The 20,452-nt window shown below is 58.2% G+C and overlaps 2 protein-coding genes across 2 annotated transcripts in view; one reads left to right on the forward strand and one right to left on the reverse strand.

The window, feature by feature from the left end:
• The window catches only part of MYH14 (myosin heavy chain 14), a 91,654-nt gene extending 84,026 nt beyond the window's left edge, over positions 1–7,628 (forward strand). The window contains exons 39-42 of the mRNA XM_040458196.1: positions 849–1,057; positions 3,746–3,854; positions 6,476–6,648; positions 6,818–7,628. Coding sequence (XP_040314130.1) covers positions 849–1,057; positions 3,746–3,854; positions 6,476–6,648; positions 6,818–6,974 — 648 coding nt within the window. The 3' untranslated portion in view covers positions 6,975–7,628. The remainder of the gene's footprint in view (positions 1–848; positions 1,058–3,745; positions 3,855–6,475; positions 6,649–6,817) is intronic.
• Positions 7,629–10,375: 2,747 nt separating this feature from the next.
• Positions 10,376–18,907, reverse strand: KCNC3 (potassium voltage-gated channel subfamily C member 3). The gene is given in 5 exon segments (XM_040458057.1): positions 10,376–11,720; positions 15,599–15,704; positions 15,706–15,725; positions 15,982–16,173; positions 17,638–18,907. Coding segments are annotated over 5 exon segments (1,710 nt in total). The 5' UTR covers positions 18,893–18,907; the 3' UTR covers positions 10,376–11,583.
• Positions 18,908–20,452: the final 1,545 nt, after the last annotated feature.

A 20,452-nucleotide genomic window follows, 5' to 3' on the forward strand; every position in this document is an offset into this window, starting at 1 on the left:
GGGGGGTGCCCGGGTGGCTCGGTCGGTTAAGCGTCTGACTCGTTTGCCTTTAGTTAACTCGTAAAGCCGCATATTTGATCAGTTTCTGACTTTCCGTATCACCGTTTCATTTTCTGACAAGTTAGAAAAAAGAGAGAGCATATGCTAATCACCGTGTTGATGTGTTCCCGTGAGGGCAAAGTGAAATAAGGCATGAATCAGACTGGATCTGGCTCATTTCCTTCTCCCTGGTGCAGGACCTCACTCGGAATACGAGCTGAGTAAATAAATGGAAACTATTATTAGGGGCGCGTTTACAAGTTCTCAATGTAGTAGCTACCGTTTGTTCAGTTGGCGTTTCTTAAAATGACCCCAGAACATCACCCACATCAGAACCGCCCGAGGTGTTTGTTAAAAATGCAGATTCATGGACCCCACTCCTGATCTGCTCAAGCGGAGTTTTTGGAGGGTGGGACCCAGAAGTCTGCATCTTTTTTTTTTTTTTTTTTTTTTTACAAGCTCCCCAGATGATCCTGGTGCAAACAAAAGTGTGATAACCCTTGCAATAGACTCTTTCACAATCAGAGGTAGAGTTCATAGCATTGAAACAAGTTTGTGATAGTCTTGTGGACGTGTTAAAATAGCAAAAAAACTACCCAAAACGTTAAAACCTGGAGCTGGCGCTGCTGTTGGCTGATCCGCCAATCAGGAAAAAGACGTGCTGACATCTATTGTGTATTTAGTATGTACCAGGCTCTGTGCTATGCACTTAACAGTTGTCGACTCATTTAACTGGGAGGTGCCTGAATTTACCTACCACCTTCTTCCAAGACCCCACCACGATAGTTCTGCTTTTGCCTCTACTACAGGTGGACTCGCTGACTACAGAGTTGTCAGCCGAGCGCAGTTTCTCAGCCAAGGCGGAGAGCGGGCGGCAGCAGCTGGAGCGACAGATCCAAGAGCTCCGGGGGCGCCTGGGTGAGGAGGACGCCGGGGCCCGGGCCCGCCAGAAGATGATCATTGCCGCCCTTGAGTCTAAACTGTCCCAGGCTGAGGAGCAGCTAGAGCAGGAGAGCAGGTAGGTGGGAGGGGAGGGCACGGCTGGAGGGTGATTCCCCACACTCTGGTCGTGAGACAGAGGAGAGCTGCGTTATAAGCACCTGGCTTAGAAACATCCAAAAGGCATCATATTATTTATGATTGCTGATTTCCCACCTCACTTAGGATGCTTTGGGCTGTAAGTAACTGCACTGCGACTAAGAATGGATTTAAGTGGTGCCTGGGCGGCTCAGTCAGTTGAGCGTCTGAGTTCAGCTCAGGTCACGATCGCACAGTTCATGGGTTTGAGCCCCGGGCTCACTGCTGTCAGCGCAGGGCCTGCTTCGGATCCTCTGTTTCCCTCTCTCTCTGCCCCTTCCCCGGTCATCCTCTCTCTCTCTCAAAAATAAACAGACGTTTAAAAAAAACCAATAAAATATATTGTTAAAAACAAAAGAATAGGAGTTAAGCAGTAATGTAGCAGTCAGCTCTAGCTGCATAACAAAGAAGCCTAAGCTTTACTGGTTTCAAACAGCTACCATTTATTATTTCTCATGAGCCTTTGGCTGGCTGCTAGGTTCTGCTGATCTGAGTGCCGGGGTTTCATTCATGCGTCTTTAGCCAAGTCAGCTAGATGGGTTTGCTGGTCTTCGATGAGCTCTCCTATGCCCAAGGCCTTGCCTGGGACAGCGAGGCCGACCCGTCTCTGCTCCAGGTTGGCCCAGGATCACTCACATGGCAGAGACAAGGTTCCAAGAGTGAGGGAAAGTGTTAATGCCTTCTTGGGGCCTAGACTCGGAACTGGGCCAGTGTCACTTCTGTTGCGTCCCGTTACCATGGCAAGTCACGTGGCCAGCTCAGATTGAAGGGCATGGAGAAATAGATTCTATCTCTTGGCGAGAGAAGCTGTAAAGTTCTGTTGCAAAGGGTGTGGATACAGGAAGAGGTGACAGTTGAGGCCATTTCTGTCCCAGGCAGAGCAGCAGCCCTGGGGACTCATACAGGAGACATCCAGGGCATCTGGAGGAGGGTGACTGGTCCTAGAAGCCTGTGACTTAGGAGAGGGATGGAGAGGCAAGAGCCTTGAATGCCAGGCCGAGGAACTCTGTCCTGGGAAGATGGGGAGCCTTGGGGGCTGTGAGCCAGAGAGAGGGAGGGCCAGTGCTGGGTGTAGAAAGTCCCCCCTGGGGTCAAATTGGGAGCAGACTAGAGAGAGACTGGGAGCTGAGAGGCCAGGGTGGAGGCTGGGTGATGGTCCAGGTGGAAGGAAATGAGGCCTGAGCTGGGGCCGGGGCTGTGGGGATGGACACGAGGAGGTGAAACAGCGTGAGTGGGGGGCAGAGGAATGGAACTGGGGACCGATATGCTGTTGTGGGTGTCAGGGGGAGAGTACCGGGTTTGGGGTAGAGTCCTGGTGCCTGGGGAGAATTGGGGGAACATGTTGAGTTCACTGGGGAGCGTGATGAATGTGAGAAGTCTCAGGACAGGCAGTGGGAACTGGCCCCAGATGCTCATGGGAGTTGTTCTTATCCAGGGACTCATGGGAGATGTAGTTTGGGGTCTCTGGGGAAGCCCCTCCCCCATTACATAGATGGAGACACTGAGGCTCAGAGGGTGTCAGTGACCTGCTCAAAGTCACCCCAGGAGCAAGGAGTGGCGGGGGATCTGTATCTGGAGCCCCCACCCCCACATCCCTTTCCACGACTGGAGCCTCCCGCTTCCCCCACCCTGGGCCTGCCTCTCAGCACATCTGGGGCTGCCCGTTGCTAGGGGCCCCGTCACGCGGACTTCACCCTGGGAGTGATGGTCCACGCAGGAAAGGGCAGACGCGCCGGGGCCACAGGGATGGGGGAGTTCGGGAGAGGGAAGGGGCGGGCTTTGGGGGGGGGGGGGGTTGAGGATGGCTCCGGCGTCTGGCCTGCAGATCTCGGTGGAGCAAGGGGAACCCGGAGGAGGAGCGGGACTGGGAGAAGGCGCTGAGCCCAGCGGGGAAGGGCGTGCAGGGTCTGGTGGGAGGCCGAGGCCGGGAGGCCGGGAGTGGATCCGGGCTGGAGCCCAGGAGACACATTTAGCAGACAAAAGGCTGTTGATGGGTGTGGAAACCTGGGGCGCAGATGAGCCTGTCCAGGGAAAGCGTGTGTGTGGGGGAAGGGGAGGAGGGGCCCCGGGGAGCCGAGAGGGGAGCTCTGGGCTTCCAGAATGTCCCACCGACACTAGGGACGGTGGAGAAGGGAGTTGAGAGAGAAAGGACAGGCTAGGCCAGGTGGGCGAGCACACGTCTTGAGCTGAGGGCTGGAGGACAGAGAGGAAGGGACGAGACAGAGTTTGGAGGGGCAATGTGACAGGGTTTGGGTACTGACAGGCTGGGCGTGGGGCGAGGAGAGAAGGGGCGAGGACAGTGCCCCAGATCTGACCCGGGGACTGGTGGTCAGTGGGTCAGTTCCCTGAGAGGAGGCTGGGGGGAGGCGCTGTGGGGGATGGAGAATAGATAGAGGCATGGAGACACTTTCAGGAACACCCGGCAGCTTGGTACGAGTTCAGGATGAGATGCCCTGGAGTCGGGAGCCTGGGAGCCATGTCTGGCCTGCGTAGACCGTGGGAGCCACTTGGGGGTGGGAGAGAGGGAAGAGGCCGCTCCAAAAACAGGACGCGGCCACTGGACAAGGTCGAGGGGACAGAAGCCCCCGGGAGCCCCTCTCCTGATTGTCTCCTTCACACCTCTCTCCAGGGAGCGCATCCTCTCCGGCAAGCTGGTGCGCAGGGCTGAGAAGCGGCTTAAAGAGGTGGTGCTCCAGGTGGAGGAGGAGCGGAGGGTGGCCGACCAGCTCCGGGACCAGGTGAGCCGCTCACGTCTTTGGGGAGCAGTGGGAGGGGGCGGTTCCCACTGACAGAGAAATAGCACGTGTTGTCTGTGGAGGCAGTGAGTTCCCATCACAAGAAATAACGTGCAGGTGCCAGACTGGGACTGAGAGCAGACACCATCCTGGGGCTTGGTGTATCAGCAGAGAGCTGGAATCAGTGACTTTGCCATCTGTAAATTGTGGAATTTTTTTTTTTAAGTTTATTTATTTTGAGAGAGACAGAGAGAGAGAGAGAGAGACAGAGAGAGAGAGAGAGAGAGAGAGAGAGAGAGAGAGAAAATCCCAAGCAGGTCTTGCACTGTCAGCACAGAGCCTGACTCGGGGCTTGAACTCACGAACCGTGAGATCATGACCCGAGCCAAAGTCAAGAGCCAGACTCTTAACCAACTGAACCACCGAGGCACCTCTGTAAATTGTGGGAATCTAGGAAAGGTCCTGGTGGGGAGCTGAGACAGCCAGGGAGAAGGAAGAAGTTAAACCCTACCAGGAGGCTAGGCTGGCGCTGAAATAACGTGTAATGTTTATTGAGTTCTTCGTCTTTTTTTTTTTTTTTTAACGTTTATTCATTTTTGAGATACAGAGACAGAGCACAAGTTGGGGACGAGCAGAGAGAGATAGGGAGACACAGAATCTGAAGCAGGCTCCAGGCTCTGAGCCGTCAGCACAGAGCCTGATGCGAGGCTTGAACTCACGAACCACAAGATCATGACCTGAGCTGAAGTCAGATGCTTAACCAACTGAACCACCCAGGCTCCCCTATTGACTGCTTTCTATGTGACGGGCACTGTGCTACAGACATAACACGTGGTTCAATTAGTTCTTATTGGAACCCTAGGTACTACTATTTTCCCTCTCATTCTGGTGAGAAAACTGAGACACAGAAAAGGGAAGTAAATTGTTCAGATTACTTAGCTAGTAAGAGATGGAGTCTGGGATCAAACCCCAGCAGTCTGGTGGCAGTCTGTGTTCTTAATTAAAAAAAATTTTTTTTAACATTTATTTATTTTTGAGAGACCGAGAGAGGCAGAGCATGAGCAGGGGAGGGGGAGGGAGAGAGAGAGAGAGAGAGAGAGAGAGAGAGAGAGAGCGAGCGATACAGAACCCGAAGCAGGCTCCAGGCTCTGAGCTGTTTGTTAGCACTGAGCCCAACACGGGGCTCGAACTCGCGAACTGCGAGACCATGACCTGAGCCAAAGTCGGACGCTCAACTGACTGAGCCACCCAGGCGCCCCTGTTCTTAATTATTTATTGAGCAGTGACTGTGCCCCAAGTATTGTGCCACGTGTTTTGTTTTTTGTTTTGTTTTTTGTTTTTTTTAAATATATGCTTGCAGTCTCTCACCAGCCCCAATGCACAGGTGAGAAAATGGAAACTTTAAAAGGGGACATAGTTTCTACCAAAGTCATACAATTAGTAGAGACAGAGCCTGGATCAGATCCCAGATTTGTCTGGCTCTAGATAGAGTCGCTGTGCCCTTAAAAGCTCAGCTGCGTCTTATTTGCCATTCATTCCACAATTATCGGGTATCCACTACTGTGCTTGGCATGGGAGATATGGCTGTGAAAGAGAAGGAGAAGGTCCCTGCCCTCACAGAGCTCACATTTGTAGCATAGGAAAATAAAGACACAAACCTATAATCAAGGAAAGATAATTACAGATGTGACAAGGGCTATGAAGAAAAAAGTGAATGAAGAGAGGAGACATGAGGTTTAGGGAATATTCCCTAGATTGGGGGTGGTGGGGTGGGGCAGGAAATCCCTTCTAAGGAGGTGACATATGAATTGAGAACTGAGAGGACAGGAAGAGTCAGGCAGAGGGAACAGCAGGTACAAGGGCCCTGGGGTGTGGAAATAAGTTTGGTGAGTTTAGAGTGAAGAGCAGAGCAGTGTGGCTAGAGAGAAGAATGGAGCAGGAAGACTGAGTGATAAGAAATGAGGCCGGGGCACCTGGGTGGTTCAGTTAAGCGTCCAACTTCAGCTCAGGTCATGATCTTACTGTTCCTGAGTTTGAGCCCCAAATCGGGCTCTCTGCTGTCAGGATGGAGCCAACTTCAGATCCTCTCTCTCTCCCTCTCTCTCTCTGCCCCTTCCCTGCGTGCCCTCTCTTTCAAAAACAAATAAACATTTAAAAAAGAAGAAGAAATGAGGCCAGAGGGATTGGTGAGAGGCAGATCATATGTGGCTTCCCCCTGGACAGGGTTTAGGGAGGGTCTTAGTGAAGATGATCTGACCAATGGGTTTATAAGAAGAAGACCCTGCATGGCCTGGAATGCCAGACTGAGGGCCTGGGACCTTGTCCCAGCACCACTGGGGAGCCATGGGGGCGGGGGGAGGGGGGCTTTGAGCAGGGGAGGGACAGGGTCAGCTCTGGACATACAAAGACCCCTCTGAGACCACACGGGGGGACAGTCTCACATTTGAAGTTGGGGTAGAGGCTGGCAAGAGGATCTAGAACAAAACGAAGCATGAACAGAAGGCAAGCGCAGGGCAGAGTCGGGGGTGGGGTGGGGCAGGAGGGATGCGGCCCAGAGCCGAGGGAGTGGGTGAGGCCGACACCCCCCGCCCCCGGACTTGACCTGGACCTCTGCTTCCACCAAGGTGGAGAAGGGCAACCTTCGGGTGAAACAGCTAAAGCGACAGCTGGAGGAAGCCGAGGAGGAGGCGTCCCGGGCGCAGGCGGTCCGCCGGCGGCTGCAGCACGAGCTGGAAGATGTCACAGAGTCCTCGGAGGCCATGAACCGCGAGTTGAACGCGCTGAGGAACCGGCTCCGGTAGGGTCACCTGCACCTGCGCACCGTCACTCCATAAACCCCGCCCCCATCTCTCTCTCTGCCCCTCCCCCCCCCATTGTATTCTTTCTCCCGTAGCTCCAGCTCACTTTTCCCCTGCTCCCCTCAATTAACCGCCATCTCTCGGTCTCTCGCCCCCCCCCCCCTGCAGACGCGGCCCCCTCACCCTCACCACCCGCAAGGTGCGCCAGGTCTTCCGACTGGAGGAGGGCGTGCCATTGGAGGAGGAGATGGAGGAGGAGGAGGCCGGGTCCGGGCCGCCACCCCCGGAGCCTGACGAGCCCCCGGCGGCGCCCCAGCCCCAGTGACCCCGCCCTGCCCCCAGCTTTGGCCCCTCCCTCCCTGGCCCCTGGTCCCTCGGGGCGCCTGTCCCGGGAACCCAACCTCTGGCTTCTTGCACTTTGAAAATGGCGCCAGCCTTTGGCACTATAGCACTTACCAACCCCATGTGAGGGGGCAGGGGCTGAGACCCATGGACCCCTAAACACAGGGGAGCAGGGGAGCAGGGCAACGTGGAGGAGGGCTTTCGCTTGGAAGGAAATCCGGGAGCAGTTAGCAAGCTGTGGCCCCATAGGGCTCCCCTCCCTCCTTAAGTTGTTAATGATCTTTATAAGCAAGGGAGCATGGCTCCCCTGTCCTCGGAAGCCAGGGCTCCCATTCCCCTCCCCCTCTCTCCCCCCTCTTCCCCTCCTCCTCTCCACTCTCCACTGACCCCGGAACTTCTGAGCGACAGCAGCCGGAGCCCCAGGTCTCCACCAACCTTTGACCCTTGCAGAGGGGCGGGAGAAGGGAACCCCCCCCCCTCCACCCCCCCCCCCCCCCCTGGTGTTCCCCCCCCCCCCCCTTCTGGTTGCTCTTGTGTGATCACAATTAGGTTTGGAGTTTCCTGTGGGGGCTGGAGGAGGCCCCATATCCTCCCAGCCTCCGGGCTCTGGCAGAAATAAACTCCCACCCCAACTGGACCCCCTTGGCGCTGTGTGTGTTCCTTCCGGGGGATCTCTGATGGGGCGGGGGAGTCACAGGCTTCTTCAGCCGCTGGGACAGCTGTCCAGAACCAGCAGGTGGGGCTGTCAGCTGGTTCTCACAGCTGACAGTGTTGGGAGCCTCCTGTGTACCGGCGTTTCATGTGAAGTACCTCGTTTCGGCCTCCTTCCCGCGTATTGCCTCCATTATACAGATGGGGAAACGGAGGCTGAGCCGTGACGTGCCTTGCTTCAAGCCTCCCAGTGAGTAGCTGGCAGAAGGGATGCTGCGCTCTGGCTGACCCTCAAGTCTTTGCAAAGCAGTGACAGAGTGACCGTGGAGCCATCTGTGGAGTAGCGGTCATTTGCGTAGCTGTGCTAAACAGGGGAGCTCGCCTCCACCTAGAGCACAACCCCTAGAGGTAGGAATGATTCCTTTGTTTTCCGGCGCCTAGAACAGTGCCTGGCATGTGGTTGAGATTCGTGTATTTGCTGAATGAACAGATCACCCCCTCCTGCCCTTTTAGGGTGGTGGAAACAGCCCAGAGAGGTTGAGAGACTGCCCAGGAACACACAGCTACTGAGAACTTGAACCCACAGTCTGGCTTCAGAGTAGGCAATATGGGGCATGTGGCCCTCAGCCCCTAACCTCTTATTGGAGACCCAGCTCCACTCCTCTCCTAGGGTCTTGCTACCCTCACCTAGGAGCTCATCTAAAACCAGGTGCCGTTCACAGTTTCCAGTTAGGGATGTGGATCCTATTTTACCGTCAGGGAAAAGGCAGGCACTACCCCCCACCCCACCCCCGCCCCCAAGTCACAAGGTGAGAGCCGGTGATCAAGGGGATAGCCGGCCCCCCCAAAGTGCACACCCTTGTTACTTTCATATGACCCCCTGCTCTTGAGGCCCCCACCCTGGCCCAGATCTGGAAACCTTCCCAGGAAACAGGATGCAACTTTTAAATGAAAAGGAAACTTTTATTTCGGTGGGAAGTGAGAGGGCGGGCGGGAAGGGGGCATGACACTTTTTCTTTGGGGAGGGCAGGTGACATGCGGCAGCTTCTGCATTGGGCGGTTCATGCACCCAGGGTGGGCGTGGGGGAGACTTGGGGGAGGGGCCACGCCGACCCCTCCCTCCCTGCCCTGGGGGTGGGCTGAGAAGACCCGCCATTAGCACCAGAGTTGGACGATTTGCAGACCTCCCCTCCCCACACTGACTCCGGACACCCGCCCCCATCCCTGAGAGCGCCCCCTGGCCACTCCTCCCACCTCCCGTTTCGACAGGCCAGGCCCGCCCCGCCCACGTTGGAGTGAGAGACTCTTATTGCTGTGTGTGTGTGATGGGGAGGAGGAGCCGCTGAACTCAGGAAGACCCCCGCCGTTCGTTCCTCCCCAATCGCCCCGCCCCTCGCCCCGTGTCCGTGCGTTCCCGGAGCGCTGGAGGGGCGCGACATGCGTGTGGGGAGCGCGTCATGCAGCGCATGCGTGTAGTTGCAGGCACCCTGGCGGCCGGGGAGAAAAGGGGAGCGGGACTTAGAAGTTGTCCCTTTGGCTCTCTCTTCCTCCCCAAATCCCACACTGTTTGTTTGACTTGGGGGATGGGGGTTGGGGTGAAGGACGTGAATCACGTTTTATAAAGGTTTATGATTGTGATTATTTTTAAAAGCTGAACTAAAAAGCTGGGTACGTGTGGCAGACTGGCGAGCAGGGGGGAGACGTTGGGAAGAGGGCTGTACCCTTTGGAAAAGATCCTCACCCCCTTTCCCCGCACCGTTCGGCTTCCGTGAGGGTCAGGGGAGTCTGGGGTCTGTTTTTTTTGTTTGTTTGTTTGTTTGTTTTTTTGTTTTTTTTTTTTTTTCGTTTTTGTTTTTTTTAAAGAAGTTAAACCCTTTGGCAATATAATCAGTCCCCACCCCCATACCCTGGTGTCTGGAGCCCCTAGCCCTTTGCCTCGCCCCACCCCGCTCCCACCAGAACCTGCCCCACCCCTCACCCCTGATTCGCCAGGGTTTAGGGTCCGAGGGAAGGATGGGGGACTCAAAATGCCCCTTGCATAGGAATCGTTGCATCAAGAATCGCGCTCAGTGACACCCCCCAACCCTCGGATGGGTGTGTGTGTGTGGGGGGGGGTTCCTGAGGCCGTGGGAGCAGAGGGAAGGAGGTTGCTAGTTCCGTGGGCCTCCAGCTCCAAAAGGGGAGGGGTCCCCTCTAAGGATTCTGGGACCGGTGTGGTCTCTGGGCTTGGGGGAGGTAGCGCATCCTCGAGCCAGGATGGGGTATGAGAAATGATTTTCCACCCGCTAGCGTGGCAGGACGCGGAAGGCCGGGGAAGGGTGGGCTGGGATCCCAGCCCAGGTAAGGTATGTCGTGGTTTCCCGAGCTTCTGCTATTCCAGGGTCCCTTCGCGCGGGCACAGCCTCTGCTTTAAGTGGAAACACTCTACCTTGAGTAAACAGTGTCTGGGCCAAGCAGCAGTATCTGGACTTACCGGCTTGTGAGCAACATGCCAGGAAAGACAAAACTTTTTAGATTAAGCGTCCTTACACTGCCTAAAACCTTAGCACATCACCAGGGGTACAAATACAACTCTCTGGGAAACACTGATGTCCATGAAGAGGGTCCCTTTTGGGCACCATTTAAGGAAAGGGGCTCTTGGAAGAGGCAGGGCGAGGCATACGAAAGGGGATGCCCAAGGTTGGGGGTGGGGGAGGTCTGGTTCCCTGGAATTGCAGACAGGTTGAGCCTATCTTGGAAATTCTAGTATCAAGAGAACCTGAGGTGGATGTCAGATGTTAGAGATTTGGGGATTACCTAGGGGTGGGGGGGGGGGGGAAGGCCTGAGGATTTGGGGGTGTCCAAGAAATGCCCAAGTGTGGGAAGGATCTGGAGCATCCCAAAGGCTGAAAGTGAGCTGAAGGGCTGGGTCAAGTCTTGGAGGTTTGAGCTGTTGGGATGCGGTCCAGGGATTGGGTGGGGTGGGGTGGGGTGGGGCGGGGGACAGCATCTGTACGCAGAAGTTAAGTCCCAGGACCCGGTGGGGATTTAGGGGATGCGGGGTGCCAGAGTGGGTCTCGGGAACTGTGGGTGCAGGTCTCGTGTCCTGGTAACCTGGAGGGGGCGTTGGGGAATTTTGTGTGCTAGGGCCAGATCATCCCAGAAATTCCGAGATGGGAGGTCTGGGTCCATGCAGCCAAGAATAGAGGCGAGCAGACCCCGTGGCGGGGATGGAGACGGACGAAAGGGTCACGTTCACCAGAGGGATCTTCCTAAAGGCTGAGGGAGAAGCTGTCCACAGGCCACTCCCCAGGTCTCTGCTTTCGCCCTCTGAGCTCAGCTCGTTTGGGGGCCTGGGTGGCTGTTCCTCCTTCCCTCACATTGTTGCTACTGTATTACTCTTTACATCAATGTGATGGGCTGTCCTCCTGGGGCGAACGGCGGGAGGCTAGGAGACCCTCCCGCGGCTGCAAAGCCGGCCGGACCCCCTTGAGGCCCCGCCCCCTTCCCAGACTTCCCCTTCCCTCAATCGCGTGGCATGCAGCCCCTGGCGGCTTATTGCTGAGGTGGAGCTGGAAGGGGGAGGAGGGATCCGGGTTGAGGGAGGCATGCAGACTAGCGGAGAGGCGCCCCAAAATGTAACTGGCATAATTTGGACGTATTTACAGGAGTTTATGGGAGCGGGATGTCCTATGGCTCATGGAGACCTGAGAAGGCTTTATTGGGGGGAGAGGAGGGGGGAGAGGTGGGGGGGGGGGGGGAGTTTGGCCTCCCCCCCCCCCCCCGGGGGCCCCCGGGGGGGGGGGGGGGCCGCGGGGGTCTGCTGGCGTCGTCGTCTCGGTTGCATATTATTAATGACTTTTTGATTTTTAAAAAAAAACCCTTTCCCCCACCCCCCACCCCCAGCTCCTTTGACCTTCTTCCCTGTCACCCCCAGTCCCCCCACGGGGGGGAGGGGAGCGTTAGAGGATGGAGGGCAGGGTTGGGGGAGCGCGGCGGGCGGCCCTGGGAGAGCCAGGGGGAGTGGCAAGGGGCGCGAGGCGCAGGGACACCCCGCTCAGGCCCGCGATGCTGCTCAGGCTGCGGGATTTCTCGTAACCTGGGGGGAGGGGCAGAAACATGGGGAGGAAGCATGGAGGTGGGGGTGCAGGGGGAGGGTCCAACAGACAGACCCCGAGCCAGGGAAGCAGGGGGAGGAACGGCCAGAAAGGATAGGAGCCGGAGAAAGAGAGAGAGGGACGGGAAGAGGCAAGGAGACAGAAAAAGGATGGAAGCACAGAGTCCGGGATAGAGACGGCGAGGGAGACAGAAGGGATAAGAGACAGACAGTCAGACACCAAGACATAACAAAACAGATGGCAAGAGGCAGAGAGATGGACAGAGGCGGACCAAGGAGATGGAGAGAGAAAAGTGAACAAATCGGACAGTCAGTCGGAATCAAGGAGAAAGGTTCAGACATGGGGAGGGGGGAGAGACTCAGGGTTAGGAGGCAGGGTGGTGCCCACCGAGCCTCCCCCACCCCATCCCCACCGCAGCCCGCCCCTCCCACCTCCCCTCTCCCTACCCCCGTTGGCCCCCTTATCTGAGGCAAAAGGGTTGGGGGGGGGGCAGCAAGGCGGATGGTGGGCAGCACGGGCATGGGGAGGGAGCTCGGTGGAATGCATGTGGGGGGAGCAGCCGGTGGGGAGGGCTCGGGAGGGCTCCGGTGGGGGCTGACCTAGCGGTGGAGAAAGGAGGAAAGGCAGGTGGGTGGGGCTGTGAGAGGCAGAAAGGGGCGTGAACTGGCAGTGCCCCCCCCCGTGGGGGGGCGGACCTGAGAGAGGCAAGGCTCACCTGAAGGTTGTGATGAGGTATCTTTAAAGGGTCGTGGAACCTTCTGATGGGAAGGTCTAACAGAGGCCTGAGAGCCAAAAGGGTCTAAGACCGGGGAGTGTGTGAGTGAGTGTGTGTGTGTGTGTGTGTGTGGTTTCTGGAAAGCTCTGGAGGATCTCAGAGTACTGCCGGTGTCTGGGGGAAGTTCTAGTGCGTTCCCAGTCAGTGCCAAGGGGTCTGTCTGGGCCAGGGGGTCTTGACCAGAGGACAGAGGGCCTGGGGGGCAGGGGTTGGGAGCCCAGTATCTTGGGAACACCCCCTCCCAGCCATTCCCAATTGCTAACCTGGGGGGAAGGGGCAGGGGGGGACCGAGGGTCTCGCGAGGTCTCAGGCGGTGACAAGAGCTGGGGACAGAAATACACAGAGTCACGGCGGGGGGAGGGTGGTCAGGCGGAACCCCCCAACACAGCCTCACTGTTGGGGGGACGGAGAAACGCCGGAATCTCTTCCTCCTCTCTGGTGTTTTCCGGGGGAGGGGAGCAGTGAAATGGGGGCGGCCAAAGACATCAAATATGGAAGGAGCTTCCGGGGTGACTGGGGGGAGGGAAGAGGGGGAGGGCTGGGGAGGAAGGGGAAACAGGTGTTAGGTGTTGGGCTCAGGTGATTCGGGAAGATGGACAAGGGTAGGGTCGTGGGACAGGTAGGGGATTGGGGGGGGTCCTGGGAGAAAAAGAGGGGGACAACAGGGGACGGTGGGTCACCCAGGAAGGATGGAGAGAGAGGAAGGAGCTTGGAAATGCAGGAGTGGGGAGGGATCCAGGTCGTTGGGGCAGAGAGTTCAGTCAGCCCCATCAGCTCCGGCCATCATTTGAGTTCAATGAATGGATTTTGGCATCAGAGGCAAGAGAAGCAGAGACCCCTCCCCCAACCCACCCAGCCCCCACACCTCCCTCCCTCCCTCCCTCCCATTTCCAAATCCTCCCCCCTCCCTCAATTCCGTGGGGGCCCATCCAGACCTCGTGGTGGGAAACAGGGTGGAAAGGGCCTGGGCGCAAGCAGGGGGAGGGGTGGGTGAGGTGGGAGCAGGGAAGGGGGGGGGATAATGAGATGAAAATGGAGGGTGAATTGGGGAGTTAGGGGGTGGAACGAGAAGGGCCACTGTCCCTTCTGGACTCGGAGCCCAGAGGCCTGGGGTCTCATTCCTGTCTGCTCATGCCCCACCCCCCCAACTTCCGTGAACCAAGGCTGTCCCTGGAGGCCCCACGTCCCACTACAGCACCTCCCTAAGCTGCAGGTAGCGATTCGATTCTTTAAGGATGTGTCTGTGTATTTCTAAAGAAGATTCCACAGAAGTTTGTTGAAGGAATAAGTGATAGATCAAATTCCTTCGGGTAGCTCCCTGTCACCTTTAAGGTCAAATCCAGCCTCTAGCCATGGCCACAAAAACCTCTCATGATCCTTCCCCCCACCCCCACCCCAGGCTCTGTCTGGCACCCCTCTCCCCTGAGCTGCTCAGTTCCAGCCACACCTCCCTCCTTGCTACACCTTTAACAAATCAAGCTCATCCCACCTCAGGACCGCAGGACCCTTGCACCTGCTGTTCCGCCGGCTGGCCCTTTTTACCTTTCAGGGTTCACGTCACCTCAAAAAGGCCTTTGCAGACCCCCTTATCTGAAGTGGCCAGAGTAATCATCATGTCCTTTTGTCCATTTGTTGGGTTGCTTTTCTGCTTCCTCTGATCAGGGGGTGGCAAGCTTTTCCTGTAAAGGGCCAATCGCTACATATGTTCAGCTCTGCGGGCCACACGTTCTCCGTGACAACTATTCCACTCTACTGTTGTAGCATGACAGTGGCTGTGCTCCAGTAGAGCTTTATTTACAAAACAGCCTGCTGGCAGGTTTGGCCCAGGGGCCGTAGCGTGCCAATCCGTGCTCTAGAGTGTCAACTGTGATGGCAGAGTCATGCTTTGTGAATCGCCAAAGTTCCAGTGCCTGGAACTGTGCCCTCAGTGATTAGTTGCCGAAGGGAGGAAGGGAGGGAGGAAGGAAGCGAGCTGTGTGTTAGCTAGGGGTGCAGTGAAGATTACAGAATCCTGTTAAATTCCTGGCGTGTGATAAGTGCTTGGTTATGTTTGTTGAATTACTCAGCTACTCTCTGTCTCGCCAGTGCCAGTTCCCAGCCCTGTCCCTCCCGGTCTGTCCCTGATCCCTAACTCCCTCTGCCTTATCCCTTCCTCTGCATCCCCTCGGACCCTCATCCCAGCCTGCTCCCCGGGCCTCCTGACCTCCAGTCTTCTGTCCATGCCCCACACAGCCCAGGCGCTGACCTGCCCTCCCCACCCCCCGGGTCCCTAAACAAGGTCCCTAAACAAGGTTCAGCCCAGGCCTGCTTTCCTACCTCACGTCTACCTGCCAGTCCCCAGTCTCCTCCGCTCTGTTTGGCCCAGTCCCTGTGGTCACTATGTCCCTTGGGATCACTTCTGCACTTGAGGTCAGGACACCTCCAGACCTCAGTTCCTTCGGGAAGCCTTCCCCGTTACTTTCATCCTGTCCTGGGGAGCGTGCGAGTTCCTCTTACTGCATGTCCCTGTGGTACCTCCCCTTGTGCATATATCACCCCAAATAGTGGCTTTCTAGGTCAGTGTCTGACTCTCCCAGCAAACTGGGAGCTCCTTGGGCCGTGTGGTGGTGGGGGGGGGGGGGGGGGGGGTTCTACCCTGTTGATTCCCTGTGCCTAGCACCACGCAGGTGACACCCAGGTGCCACACAGGTCCTTGGTAAGCGCTGGCCAAGCGGCTGAGTCTTCCCCATCCCATCTTGCACCCCAAAGTGTCCTGGGTATGTACCCCATTTTCTCAGTTGAACAAAAAACCCGGGGTGGGGAGGCAGGGGGAGAGATGTGAATGGGGGTGAGGATGGGGGTCAGTCGTGAGGGCAGGGGAGGGAGGTCAGGCACACGGTGGGGAGGGTCGGGTTAGTTCTGGGGGGTTAGTGAGGGGCAGGGCAAGTCCTGGGCGGGTGGGTGTGGGGTCAGTGTCGTGGCTGCTGGTTAATTGGATGGAGCTGTTCACAGTGAGGGGACAGGAGTCTCGGTCAGTGGGGGATGCATGTTCTCAGAGGGGTTAGTCAGGAAGAAGGTGGGGATCAAAGGGTGGGGGCTACTTACCCCGGGGGGAAGGGGTTCGTCCGCTAGGGGGATATCCAGGCCGCGGCGTTGGCGTTGAGGTCGGGCAAGAAGCTTGGGGGGCCTGGCTTACGCCAGTCTGGGGGGGGCAGTGGGGGAGCACCGGTGGCTGGGGGTGGGGGAAGAGGCCAGAGGGTCCGGGGTGGGGTGGGGGGAAATGGAGATGGAATAAAGACAGGTGAAGGGTCAGTGGTGAGGAAACTTGGGGGGCGGGGGATCTGGGAGGAAGGGAATTTGGGGCCAGGGGATGGGGGAAGGGAAGCCCAGCACCTCCTCCCCCATCTCCCTCCCTCCCCTGAGGGAGGGAGAGAGAGAGAGAGAGAGAGAGAGGGAGGGCTCCAGGGGGCCAGTGGAGGGCACCTCACCTTTCCGGATGGAGCCATCAGGGGAAGGAGCGTAGTCGGTGAGGAGGAAGCAGGCTCGGTCCCGGCTATAGCGGCCACGGCTGCCAGGGGTGATGGGGCTCTTGTCTTCCGGGGACATGGCGGGCTGGTCGATGGCTGGGCAGTCCTCGTGGGCAAGCGCAGCTGCTGCAGGGTCCCCATTGGGGCGGGGATCTGCGCCGGAGGGACAGAGACACAAAGGAGAGAGTGAGGTGCAGGAACTCAGGGTGGGGGTGCCATTAGCAAGGAGGGTGCTGGAAGTAGACGACTGAGGGGCAGGGTGTCTCAAGGAAGGGACAGGAGGGGCAGGCCGGAAGCTGGGTGCTGGCGTGTGTGGCTGGTAGGTTTAGGGGACAGGTCACTGGGTGGGGGGAGGTGTTGAGTGCCGGGAAGGACAGCAGGGATGCGGAAGGGCGGTCAGGAGTTGGTGTGGATGGAGGGTGCTGTGTGGCGGGAGGTGTTGCTCGGGCCAGGTGTTGGGTGCTGGGAAGGGCAGGACTGGGTGGGGTGCTGGGCATCTGGAGGGTGGTTGGGAAGCGAGCTGGGTGCCTGGAAGGAGGCTGGGGTAGAGTGCCGGGTGGGCGGTCGGCTGAAGTGAACCGAGTAGGGCGGGACTGGGGTGCGGTGTTGGGTTGGTCGGGTAGATGGGTTGGGGTAGGTTTGGAGGGACGGCTGGGGGGCCTCAGGGGGCTGGGAGGTAGCTGTTTAGGGAGGGTGTTGGGTGCTGGGAAGGGCACAGCGGGGAAGGGTTGGGAAGGTGACAGAGGAGGGAGGGCGGGAGGTGGGGGTCCCCCAGGCTCTGACTTGAGCTATTTTTAATTGGTGTGAAACTGGGTCAGCGGCCGAGGGAGCCAGATGAGGGCCGGGCGGCCCAGCTCCCTTTCTTGACCTACTTAAGTCATGGGGGTGGGGCCCACCGGCTTCTCCCTGCTCAGGACCACAGGACCTTGGCCCCCAACCTTCAGAGACACAGACTCCCCTAGGGGGAGGGACATACCGGGTCAACTTTCTTCTCCCTCATCTCCTTCCCTTCACCTCTTCATTTGGCCTCTCTTGTGCGTCTCTCGGACTGAGCCGGAGCCAAGGGCCCTGGGTCCCGAGTCACTGTCACACGGCCGGCCTGCCCTCTGGGCCTGTCTTCCTGGCCTCTACCTACTTCTTGGTCTTTGAGTCTTGTCTCCTCTCTTGGCCTCGCTGTCATTAGAACCTGAGCTCTCTACCACTGGCCCTCCGCCTCTGTCCTCTCTCTCTCTGTCTCTCCTGCTCTCGGGGACAACTGCTTGCTTTCTGTCGCTTTCGGGCTCTTTTCTCCGCATCACCACCGGAAGACTCAGACGCCGTTCTCCGGTCGGCTGGTGATTCACATGTTAGACCGTCTCTGTGCCTGTGCCCGAGTCCCCCCTCCCGGTAGGCCGATCTCTCTGCCTCCCTGGTCCCCCCGAATGTCCTGGCCGCGAGTCTGGCTCTCCCCCAGACTGTCTCTTTCACACAGAATCCGTCTGTTTCCGTGCCTCTTTGTTGACCTCAGCAGTAGCTGTTCGCTTTTCTCTCTCCCCTCTGTAGTGACCGCCCGTCTCTTAACCGAAGCAGTGGCCTCCTCCCCCCACCCCCGTCTGCCCCTCATGCACCCCTGCTCACCTGCGCGGTTGATCTCAATTACTTCCTCCTGAGCCAACGGGCAAGGCTCCCCGGGGGCCGGCAGAGGAGGCAGCCCCATGATCCCGAGCCCCCCCGCGCCTCCCCTGAGCAGCCCGGGGTGAGTGTGGGGGCCCGCTGGGTAGGCCCCGGCCACAGTCACCCCCACGGAGGGCGGGGTGATGGGTGGCGGAGGACTGATACCGCCGCTGCCGTGGTGGGGGTGGTGCGGGGGCGGCGGGGGAGGGGGGTCGGGCTTGCAGTAGTTGGGGGAGCCGGGCTGCGGGGGCCGGGGGATGTGTTTGTTCTTCTTCTTGGGCAGCTTCTGTTTGGCCATGGCCAGCGAATAGTACATGCCAAAGTTGTTGACGATGACGGGCACGGGCATGGCGATGGTGAGCACCCCCGCCAGGGCACACAGTGCCCCGACCAGCATCCCCGACCACGTCTTGGGATACATGTCTCCGTAGCCCAGGGTCGTCATGGTGACCACGGCCCACCAGAAGCCGATGGGGATGTTCTTGAAGTAGGTGTGGTTGGAGCCCAGGATGTCGTCGGGGTCGGCGCCGATGCGCTCCGCGTAGTAGATCATGGTGGCGAAGATGAGCACGCCCAGCGCCAGGAAGATGATGAGCAGCAGGAACTCGTTGGTGCTGGCGCGGAGCGTGTGGCCCAGCACGCGCAGCCCCACAAAATGGCGCGTGAGCTTGAAGATGCGCAGGATTCGGACGAAGCGGACGACCCGCAGGAAGCCCAGCACGTCTTTGGCAGCCTTGGAGCTGAGGCCCGAGAGGCCCACCTCGAGATAGAAGGGCAAGATGGCCACGCAGTCGATGATGTTGAGGCTGCTCTTGAGGAATTCCACCTTGTCCGGGCAGAAGGTGATGCGCATGAGGAACTCGAAGGTGAACCAGACCACGCACACGCCCTCCACGTACGTCAGGAAGGGCTCCGTCTCCACCTCCACGTTGGTGATGTTCTCCGGTGGAGCCCCCGGGATGGGGGAGGCCTGCGTCACCGTCTTGTTGCTGATGTGGATGAAGCCTTCGTGGGTCTCCAGGCAGAAGGTGGTTATGGAGATGAGAATGAAGAAGAGGGAGGCGAAGGCCACATACTGTGAGGCAGGGCAGGAGAGAGAGGGCAAAAGGTGACCCAGGCATCTGGTCAGCCAGCCACCTCTAGGAGACCCTCCCAGTGGCCGCCCCTCCCCAGCCCCCACCTCCGGGGAAATCCAGGAGTCCCCACCCCACGCCTCCATCACAGCCTGTGTCCTGCTCTTCCCTGTAAAGCTGGAAAAGGATCAGAGGCAGCTCTCCCCGGCTTGGGATAGGAGCTGGCCCCAGCAGTGGTGGCAGACGGGCAACCAGCTGTTCTCACGGAAACGGCCATTTCTGGTCCTTTACTCTGTCTCCCAGACCACTTCCCCACAGCCGGTGTCCCATCTCAGGACTCCCCAGCAGGGTCCAAGGATTCTGCGATGGGAGGGGAGTGGCGGGGAGACTAAGATCACTCACCCTCGGGGTAGCAGAGGCTTTGGAGCTCAGCTTGGAGCCAAGGGAAGGGGAAGTGGAGAAAGCGGGCAGGGAGGCAGAATCCCAAAACAGTTACGAAAGTTATGAAAGCCTGCATTTGGAGCCAGCGTTTCCATGGCCTAATTTGGGCAAGGAGATTAAGCTTTCTGCACCTCAGGTTTTTCACAGGATTATTGAGGATTACATTAGATGAGTATACAAAAGTCCTGGCTCCAGAAACAGTGCTTGGCCCAGTACCTGGAACTCAGTAAGAAAAGCTGAGCTCCTGCTAGGGTATGGAGGCATCAGTTAGTGGGGGGCAAGGTCGATGCCTCAGAGAGAAGCCAGGGTTTAAGGACCTTGGTCACAATGCCCGGGACCCAGAGAAGGGAGAAAGCTGGGTGTCCAGAGAGGACAGCAAAGGGATGGAACCACCGAGGGGTGTTAGGGCCATAAATGGGGGAAGAAGTGAAGGGTCAAGTGTGCAAAAAGAGAAAAGGACAGAGGCAAGGAGGGTTGGAGTTTAAGGCTCTGGAGAGAAAGGGCGGGTCAGGGGCCTGAACGTGGGGGGCAGATGGGAGATGGTGGAGGTAGGGCCAGAAAGGTGATGAGGCTTTAGCCAGAAGTCCAGGGGTGGGGGGCACATGGGTCATTTCAAGATGGGGAGGACTCGAGTCCTGCACGCATTGGTGTGGATTTTGAAGAAAACCTTGAGGAGCCGAAGGGGTGCAGGCAAGATCTTAGAGAAGGAAGAGGACGGAGCGGGCCCCTGGAGATGACTGTGGCCTTTATGAAACACGCAGAGAGAAGAGTGAGGTTAGTACCTTGGAGAGAGAAGGGGATGGGTGTTAGGGCAAAGAGAGGGCTTTAGTCAGATGCGCAGAGGAGGAGGGTCTGGGTCGCTTGACTTTTAATCAAGGACTCAAGAAGAAAAGGGGGCTCAGGGTCAGACTGAAGAGAGGACCCTAGACTTTGGGGTGGACTGGAGAGCAGCAGGGTCCCTCAGCAACTCCCCTTCCTCCACAGGGCTGAGGGGGCGGGGTCCGGGATTGGGAGGGCTTAACTTTAATCTGAAGTGCAGAGCAGAGAGGCAAGCCAGAGGGTGCCGCAGAAGGGCCCGGGACCTTGAGGTGGGCTGGGGTCAAACTTGGCCCTCTCTGCCCCGCCCCCCTCCTCGGTTCTCCGCAGTGGTTTAAGAGGCCAGAGGCCGCCGCAGAGCGCATGCCCGATGCTCCCCCGCCCCCTCCGAGCCGGGTGCGCGGCGCAGGCTGCGGCACCGCAGTGGGGGCGGGCCGGCCGGGCCGGGG

This window comes from Herpailurus yagouaroundi, unplaced genomic scaffold (genome assembly GCF_014898765.1).
Source record: "Herpailurus yagouaroundi ecotype Mexico unplaced genomic scaffold, PumYag 220, whole genome shotgun sequence".
Taxonomy (NCBI): Eukaryota; Metazoa; Chordata; class Mammalia; order Carnivora; family Felidae; genus Herpailurus; species Herpailurus yagouaroundi.